Source organism: Amphimedon queenslandica, unplaced genomic scaffold (assembly GCF_000090795.2).
Source record: "Amphimedon queenslandica unplaced genomic scaffold, v1.1 AMPQUscaffold_13263, whole genome shotgun sequence".
NCBI lineage: Eukaryota > Metazoa > Porifera > Demospongiae > Haplosclerida > Niphatidae > Amphimedon > Amphimedon queenslandica.
The window spans coordinates 131,968-140,658 of NW_003546501.1; the positions used below are offsets into that span (position 1 = coordinate 131,968).

An 8,691-nucleotide genomic window follows, 5' to 3' on the forward strand; every position below is an offset into this window, starting at 1 on the left:
TCCAACCTGTTTGAAGTAATGATTGAAATAAGAGACTTTCATTTTAAAACCTCCCTCCCTCCCTCCCTCTCTCTCTCTCTCTCTCTCTCTCTCTCTCTTTCTCTCTCTCTCTCTCTCTCTCTCTCTCCCTCTCTCTCTCTTTCTCAAGGTTGACCCATTTCCTGATAGTCGCACCAGGCGACCAATCAGAGAGCTCGAAGAATTCCCGTCAAAAGAAGTCTACACTCCGTACAACACATACAAGTAGCCACGCCCATATTGACCACACCTACCAATTGACGACACTTATTTTAATTTTAGGAATTTCTTGTACGTGTATCCACAGTTTCTTGATTTTCGTTCGGTCAATAAAAGGAATATAGGGATAAAGGTACAGTTTATGGCTGGAGAAGATAAAGAGGACAATATACCCGCCATATATGGGCGTTCCTCTGGCCCCGCCTTCCTCCGTGAGTGGTGGTGTCTCGTTCATTATCACAACAAGTAAGCCACACCCATTTTGATTGGCTTTTGATCGGGTTGCTATAGGCAACCAGAGTTTTACGAGGAGATTAAGATTGAACTGCCCCCAAAGATAACAGACAAGCATCATCTTCTCTTCTCATTCTATCACGTCTCGTGTCAGAAACCAAAACCGGACGTGCCTTTAAGACAAGAACCCTTCTTCCTAGGATGTACTGTAAGACTTTAAATTTACATAATTATTGTCACTCTCTCTCTCTCTCCTTCTCTCCAGTGGATTCCATTGTTACAAGGAGCTGAGAGGAAGGAGCTTAAGTTAGGTGAATTTAATCTGGCGGTCACTGCAGACCATCCACCAGCTGCTTACAGTCAACTATCCTCTGATGTAAATTAATAAATAAATAAATAATTAAATAAATATATATATTAATGTGGTGTCATTCGATATCATTCTATTTAATGCCCACAGGTCCACCTGCCTAATTTGAAATGGATCGATAACCACAAGCCCGTGTTCAAGGTTCATCTTAAGATGATCTCCTCCATTTATCCTCAAGATGCTAATCTTCACGACTTCCTCAGAAAGTTCTACACGTTCGGGCATCAATTAGGGATAGAGTCTGAAGAGAAAGGACTGGCAAACAGCATCAGACAGATAGAGGAGAGTGCCATTGAACCGACCGTACAGTTCCTTCACCTTCTCTTAAATAATTTATGCCAGCTGCTAGTGAGACCCACTGTTACTACAGAATCAGGTAATGAAGATATTTATTTATTTATTTACATGTGTACATGCATTTATTTATTTATTTATTTTATTTTATTTATGATCTTTTTCTCTCTCTCTCCTGCAGCTGAAGTCCAAAGGGCTTCCTTCTCTTCGCTAGCTAGTATAATATCAAACGTCCATTCCTTAAAACTTCAACGAGATAAACATAATCGTGACATTGTACTAGCCTCTTTCATTCAATACGTATTCGTTAGTCCCCTCCCTCCATCTAATCTTGGCCTCTTTGATCCAGCCCACGTCACAGCCCAGAGGAGTGGGTCCTTCTCTCTCGATGATGACCCTATGAACAAGAGATCAGCTTCCATGAGACACTCACGGAACATTGTTGTACAACGTAAGAGGATTCAGTTTTTGATGATTGTGTGATGATGTATTGAGTAATAGTAGTAATAATAATAATAGCAAAAAGTACATTAAAACCTCTCTCTCTCCCTCTCTTTCCCCCCCCCTCTCTCTCTCTCTCTCTCTCTCCCTCTCTCTCTCTCTCTCTCTCTCTCTTTCTCTCTCTCTCTCTCTCTCTCTCTCTCTCTCTTTCTCTCTCTCTCTCTCTCTCTCTCTCTCTCTCTCTCTCTCTCTCTCTCTTTCTCTCTCTCTCTCCCCTCCATTAGCCTCAAGTTCATCCTCAGGAGTTGGAGAGGATACTCCTGATGGTCCAGCTATATCTGGTCCTCCTTCCTCAAAGAAACAGTTTTACGAAGAGTTGGTCTATAGCTGGATCACTGCCCACCCAGCGACCAGATCAATAGTGTATGCTAATGCCTGGTTCTTCTTTGATCTACTGGTAATATATTATACATTTAATAAATTGTACATTTACTGGCATCTTTTACAGATTAAGTCCATGGCCCAGAGTCTTCAAAGAGCTGGTAAATTGGACGGAGATCGAAAGTTGAGGTTTTCTCAAAAGTTTCTCAAAGATACAGAGATGCTAATCGGAATGGTCTCGTCTGAAATAGCCGAGAAACATATCAAGGTGAGTGGGCGTGGTTAATAATGGGTGTGTTTAATAGGTGTGGTTTTTAGGACGTCCATAATGCTCGGAGATTGAATACAAGTTTGGCATTCTTCATTCACGACTGCTTCTCACTGCTTGATAGAGGATTCACTTTCAGTTTGATAAAGTGGTACCTCAAAAAGGTAACGCACATGTACATGTACAGCTGGAAATATTGGCGGGGAATTAAATAAATTTTAAAAGTATTTTTCTCTGCAAAATTAATTGGCTGTACAATACATACATGTACTGTACATGTACATGTACACTGTATGTTTATTTTAAAATTTTTATTAATTAACCGGTATGTGTACTAATTAATTAAATTTTAGAAGTACCTGTACATGTATTTTTTGCAAAATTAATTGGCTATACAGTACATGTACATGTATTTAAAATTTTTTCTTTTTCTTTAATCAGTTTGCACTAGCACCTGCTGATTTCAACCTCACTGAATTCAAATTGGACTTCTACCGCATCGTCTGTAGTCATGAACACTATGTGACCCTTAACCTTCCCCTCGGAGCCCAGCTGTACCCAATGTCCGGCAGCCAGTCCTCATCTCCCTCCGGGTCCATTAACTCCGCCTTCGAGGAGCTGGGTATTCCTAATATGGAGGTGATGGGAGAGTTGAGTGCAGAGTTCAGGCACTATCATTATCTATCGGGGCTGGTTCTTGCTGAGCTGGCACACGTACTGGAGGGAAAGTTAGTTAAAATTAATATTTTTATTACATTTTTTGATACATATTGATGTACTTATGCTGTGTAGAAAGTTTGAGTCGATTCCGATAAAAATTTTCTAGTTATGACCATTTTTAAAAATTGGCCATTTTTGAAAAATACCCAAGGCTATACATGGTTTTTTTTTCTAAAAATGGCTAAAAAATGACACCCAATTTTTATTCCATTTTCTGATACATATTGATGAACTTATGCTGTGTAACAAGTTTGAGTTGATTCCCACTTCAATTTATTGAGTTACAGTCATTTTAAGAAAATGCCAAAAATCTGAAAAAATCCCTGTACTATAGCCCATGGTTTTTCCGAAAAATGGCTAAAAAATGACCCCCAATTTTTATTACATTTTCTGATACATATTGATGTACTTATGCTGTGTAGCAAGTTTAAACTGATTCCAACTTCAATTTTTTGAGCTACAGCCATTTTAAGAAAATGCCAAAAATCTGAAAAAATCCCTGTACTATAGCCCATGGTTTTTTCCGAAAAATGGCTAAAAAATGACCCTCAATTTTTATTACATTTTCTGATACATATTGATGTCCTAATGCTGTGTAGAAAGTTTGAGTCAATTCCGAGCTCAAATTTTAAAGTTATAACTTTCAATTGATCTATTTTTCTTTATTGTGTATTAATTAGAAACTCCAAATTAAGAGAACAGTCGGTTGAAGTCCTTCGTGACCTCCTGGCCAGTCATGATTCTGATATCAGATACACCAACTTCAGATCAAGAATATCTTCAATATATCTACCACTGCTATCAATTGTAATGGACAACTATCACAGACTTTATAAGGTGGGTGTGGTCTGATAGGCGTGGTCAAAGTAGGTGTGGCTAATTAATGTACATGTACATGTTTTTAGGGTGCTGATGGTTGGGAGAACCTGACAAACACATTTGACCGGAATACCGAGGTGCGTCGCTCGGTCGTCATTAAGGAAGGAAGTGATGGGTCACTAGAGATTGATGTAAGCCACACCCACCAATTAATGAATAATTAATCTAGTTAATAGGATGAGGAGAGTAGGTATGATCAGATATTGGGTCCTGCTAGTACCAGAAACCTTTTAATATGTTTTCTGTGGGTACTGAAGAACATTGACCCTATGCTTATTAAACACTGGTGGAGTACCCTCTCTATATCAAGGTGAAATAAAATAATATAAAAATGATGTGAAGTTTGTTGTTGTTATTATTATTATTATTATTATTATTATTATTATTATTATTATACCACAGCATTACACAACAGAAAAAACAAAAGCCTACACCATATAAGACATACGATATTCTTAATAATTATTATTAATATTAATATACAGTTACAAAACAGTCCACTTAAATAACACCATCCACAGAAGCTGGAATAATGGGATGGCGGGTAGCCCACATGGAAGCGTTCCCTTATAAAAACTAAAATAAGGAACATACATTAGAGAATAAAATTGATATTGACATTTTGAAGAGAATTATTATTATTATTATTGTATCTTTATGCCCTTCTTTCTCTCTTCCCAGGCTCAATCTCTTCCTCAATGTTCTTGATTTGTGTGTTGCTTGTTTTGAATACAAAGGAAAACGTAACCTCATGAACCAGCTGTCAGGAGCCTCGGTAGCGACCAGCAAGAACTCTAACAACATGAAAGACCAGCTGGCTAACGCTATCCTCTCTGGGGTGGGTACTGCTAAGGAGAGACTCCAGAGGAGGAGACAGCAGTCACAGGATCCAGCAGCTGGAGGGTCTCTTCGCTGGGGAAAGACCGTGTGGCAGGCAGCAGCTGAATATACTGAGAAGTAATGAGAGGGGGCGGGGACTTTAGAAATTCATAAAAAATCCAAAATTTATTGGAATCAGCTGAAACTTTTTATGCAACATAGGAACATGTATATGTATCAGAAAGTATCATAAAAATGGAGAATTTTATACTTTTCAATTTTGATGAAATTTGGCTAAAGACTTTAGCATGATATTCGAGTAACTTTACAAAGTTGTAAAAAATCAAATTTCCTTCAAAATCAGCTCAAACTTTCTATACAATCTTACATTTATTTCATTTTATTATTATTATTATTATTTTCATTCCCAGGCCTAAAGTCGATATTGAAGTTGATGCTATGATTGAGTCTTCATTAGCCGGAGAAGCCAGCCTAGTGGTTCTTGACATACTAGAACTATTGATCGGTAACACCCTCCACATTGAGAACCTTCAGAGCGTCCTGGGAAAGAACCTTGAAGTACTCCTCCACCTCATGCTCTGCAACCAAAGCATCGAAGTCTCTCGCTGTGTCTTTGCTAGTCAGAGAGCTATTGTACGCAAGTTCCCTGAACTGATACTCTACGAGGAGACGGAACAATGTGCTGAGTTGTGTGCTAGACTCTTGAAGCACTGCAGCTCATCAATGGCTGATGTTAGGGCTTGGGCCTGTGCTTCTCTTTATCTACTGATGAGACAGAACTATGAGATTGGACAAGTGAGGGCTGATATTGTGCAAATGTATCTGCATACAGTACATGTACATGTACTTTTTGATTGGTTATTGTAAAAAAATGAAGGATTAAACTCGTGTAATTTTTAGTTTTAATTTTTGTATTTTTTCTAGAATTTTGCTCGAGTTAAAGTTCAAGTCACGGTTGCTCTCTCTTCCATTGTTGCTGGTTCCACAGTAAAGGAATGAGTATGAGTGTTTGGGAATGGAATATTGAGAGAATGAGAATGGAATATTACCTTATAACATCAAGAGAACAATAATGAGTATTACTGGTATGTTTTTTCTTTTTTTAGAAATCTTTCAATGAGCATCATTTGCGTCGTTCATTAAAGACACTGATACTGTATGCTGAAGGAGATGATGATATGTATCAGACTAGCTTCCCTGAACAAGTAAACAACAACAACAACAACAACAACAACAACAATAATAATAATAATAATAATGATAATTGATATTTCTTTCATTAGGTGAAGGAGCTTGCTATTAATCTTCATCGTATTCTGTTGGATACTGTGAAAATGAAGTCATTCCAAAACGTACGAATGTACATGTACATGTAATATATCTAATGTTTATAAATGTCTCTTTTTCTTTCTTCTCTGACAGGATCATGAGATGTTAATGGATCTGATGTACAGGATATCCAAAGGGTAAGAGAGAGAGGGGGTAAATTACATGTGAAATTATTTCTTCCTCTTATAGTTATCAAACGTCTCCTGATCTTCGTCTCACGTGGTTACAGAACATGGCCAAGCAGCACAACGAGGTACTCTCCTTAATTTAACCCTCTCTATTTAATGCCCACCACAGAAAGAGCACTATACCGAGTCAGCAATGTGCCTGACCCATGCAGCTGCTCTAGTGGCGGAGTACCTGTACATGTTGGACGGGTCACAGCACCTTCCGGTCGGCTGCGTCACGTTTCAAAAAATATCACCAAACATGTTAGAGGAGAGTGCAATATCTGATGATGTCATTAATCCAGTGAGGGAACCACACCTACTAATTAATATTCATGTGACACACCCACTAATTAATATTCATGTGACACACCCACCAATTAATATTCATTATAGGACGAGGAAGGTATTGCTACCAGTAGATTATTCACAGAGTCTGGACTCATTGGACTATTAGAACAAGCAGCTCCAATGTTTAGAGAAGTACGTATCACATGATCGTCACATGACAATAAATAATACATGTACATGTACGTATTCATTACCTTTTCTCTCTCTCTCTTAGTCTCAGTTATATGAAGCAGCTGCTGAGATATATAAGTTAGTAATTCCTCTGTACGAGCACAGGAGAAAGAACCACAGTTTAGAGTCGGTTTATAACAAACTCTCAGACTGTTACAAGAGCTTGGCAAAGAAAGGGGACAGGAGGTTCCTCGGGAGTTACTTCAGGGTTGGGTTTTATGGTTTCTGGTTCGGAGACCTTCACATGAAAGAGTTTATATACAAAGAGGAGGCTCTGATGAAACTGAGCGAATTCTCTTTGAAACTAGAGGTAGGGCAGCTGCAATGTACATGTACATGTACATGTATGATTGTTAAAATTTAATCAAATTTGTGTTTATTTTCTGTTTCTAATTTTAGAAGTTTTATACATGTAGCTAATATTACAATCATTTTCTCTTCTTTTTTGTCTTAGAACCTTTACAGTGAGCAGTTAGGTTCTGAAAAGGTTGAGATCATCAAGGACTCAAACGAGGTCGACACTTCAAAACTTGACGGAGGAAAGGCTTACATACAGGTGACGTATGTAGAGCCATATTTCGAGGACTGGGAACTGAAAAAGAGACTAACAGTATTTGACAAATCATTCAACATCAGTAAGCAATGATACTATTAATAGCACATGCATTCTATAATTAGTAACAGTGTAATGTTACTATAAATAGCATAAAGTCTATTATTAGTAACACTTCTATTTTAACAGTACTGTTACTATATATAGCATTTAGTCTATAATTAGTAACAATGTTTTATTTTTAGGACGTTTCTTCTTCAGTACCCCATTCACACCAGGAGGTAAAGCTCATGGAGAACTCCACAATCAGTGGATGAAGAGGACGGTACTCACCACCGAGAAGAGTTTCCCGTACGTTAAAAGGCGTCTTGAAGTCATAAGGACTGATACTGTAAAGCTTAAACCTCTTGAGGTAGCCATTTTGAATATGGAATCAAAAATACACGAACTGAAGGCTGTCCTTAATCGTACTCCTTGCGATTCAAAATTACTTCAAATGCAGCTGCAAGGAGGAATAGCTACAGCTGTTAACCAGGTATACTACTAATAATTATAAAATTATATCATTTTATTTATGCTTCCTCCTCCTCTTTTTTCTTCTCAGGGTCCATTTGCGATTGCTAAGTGTTTCCTAGAGGATGTTCCTCTACCTGAACAAGGATATCTTCATCATAAACTGAAAGTTTGCTTCAAAGAATTCACCAAACGGTACATCGCAAATCCACACTACCAGACTAATACTAAGAGTTTACATTATGTGCTCCTGCTAATACTAAACTCTCTCCCTCTTTATCTTCTCTCTCTTTAGTTGTCAAGAAGCTCTTGAAAGGAATGAGGAGTTGATTGGAGAGGAGCAGTACGACTATCAGAGAGAACTTGTGAAGAATTTCAAGAACTTCCAGAGTCAGCTACAACCAATGGTCAGCACACAGAAGAAGATGAGTCATTCAAAGAAAGCAAGGTAAGTGAGGAAGGAGGGAGGGAAAGAGAACGGTTACTTATATGTGACCATACCATAATTGACAGAAGGTACATGTACCTTATGGCAGATAGTAAAATTTGTCTTTGTAGCCAAAAAAATCTAACTTCCTGAGCTCCATTTATCATAAAATTACTCCAGAGGATGCAAAAAGTTACTATGTAACTTCCACAAACAATGGTTATCCAACAGAGCACCCACAGGTTGATATTTTTCATTATAATGATGAATTTAGTAATCTGCCATAAGGTACCTTTTGTCAATTATGGTCGCAATACATGATACTATTGTGTTTGATTATTACATTAACTGAGAGATGGAGGGAAGATGATTACTTATATACTGGTATACCTAATGTGTTTGATTATATTTCTTACAGAGAACGTGCGTTGATGAATATATCAACTGTACGTCAATCAAGAACAAGTCAAGCAGAATAAACTATTAATAACTTAACTAATAATAATAATAATAATA

At 37.7% G+C, this 8,691-nt stretch overlaps 1 protein-coding gene across 1 annotated transcript in view; it reads left to right on the forward strand.

Annotated features, from left to right (window-relative positions):
* LOC100631497 (dedicator of cytokinesis protein 7) overlaps positions 1 to 8,685 on the forward strand; it is a 12,958-nt gene extending 4,273 nt beyond the window's left edge. Inside the window, exons 11-39 of the mRNA XM_011407204.2 lie at positions 1 to 15; positions 149 to 243; positions 301 to 483; positions 529 to 679; positions 737 to 847; positions 932 to 1,217; positions 1,317 to 1,586; positions 1,861 to 2,033; positions 2,085 to 2,225; positions 2,276 to 2,389; positions 2,667 to 2,953; positions 3,626 to 3,782; positions 3,851 to 3,955; positions 4,001 to 4,134; positions 4,506 to 4,781; positions 5,075 to 5,459; positions 5,589 to 5,651; positions 5,771 to 5,869; positions 5,948 to 6,016; positions 6,087 to 6,130; positions 6,183 to 6,246; positions 6,291 to 6,464; positions 6,557 to 6,643; positions 6,726 to 6,992; positions 7,137 to 7,317; positions 7,481 to 7,770; positions 7,840 to 7,943; positions 8,044 to 8,196; positions 8,594 to 8,685. The exon at positions 1 to 15 is cut by the window's left edge and continues 153 nt beyond it. Of these exons, the coding sequence (XP_011405506.1) occupies positions 1 to 15; positions 149 to 243; positions 301 to 483; positions 529 to 679; positions 737 to 847; positions 932 to 1,217; positions 1,317 to 1,586; positions 1,861 to 2,033; positions 2,085 to 2,225; positions 2,276 to 2,389; positions 2,667 to 2,953; positions 3,626 to 3,782; positions 3,851 to 3,955; positions 4,001 to 4,134; positions 4,506 to 4,781; positions 5,075 to 5,459; positions 5,589 to 5,651; positions 5,771 to 5,869; positions 5,948 to 6,016; positions 6,087 to 6,130; positions 6,183 to 6,246; positions 6,291 to 6,464; positions 6,557 to 6,643; positions 6,726 to 6,992; positions 7,137 to 7,317; positions 7,481 to 7,770; positions 7,840 to 7,943; positions 8,044 to 8,196; positions 8,594 to 8,654 (4,539 nt within the window). The 3' untranslated portion in view covers positions 8,655 to 8,685. The remainder of the gene's footprint in view (positions 16 to 148; positions 244 to 300; positions 484 to 528; positions 680 to 736; positions 848 to 931; positions 1,218 to 1,316; positions 1,587 to 1,860; positions 2,034 to 2,084; positions 2,226 to 2,275; positions 2,390 to 2,666; positions 2,954 to 3,625; positions 3,783 to 3,850; positions 3,956 to 4,000; positions 4,135 to 4,505; positions 4,782 to 5,074; positions 5,460 to 5,588; positions 5,652 to 5,770; positions 5,870 to 5,947; positions 6,017 to 6,086; positions 6,131 to 6,182; positions 6,247 to 6,290; positions 6,465 to 6,556; positions 6,644 to 6,725; positions 6,993 to 7,136; positions 7,318 to 7,480; positions 7,771 to 7,839; positions 7,944 to 8,043; positions 8,197 to 8,593) is intronic.
* Positions 8,686 to 8,691: the final 6 nt, after the last annotated feature.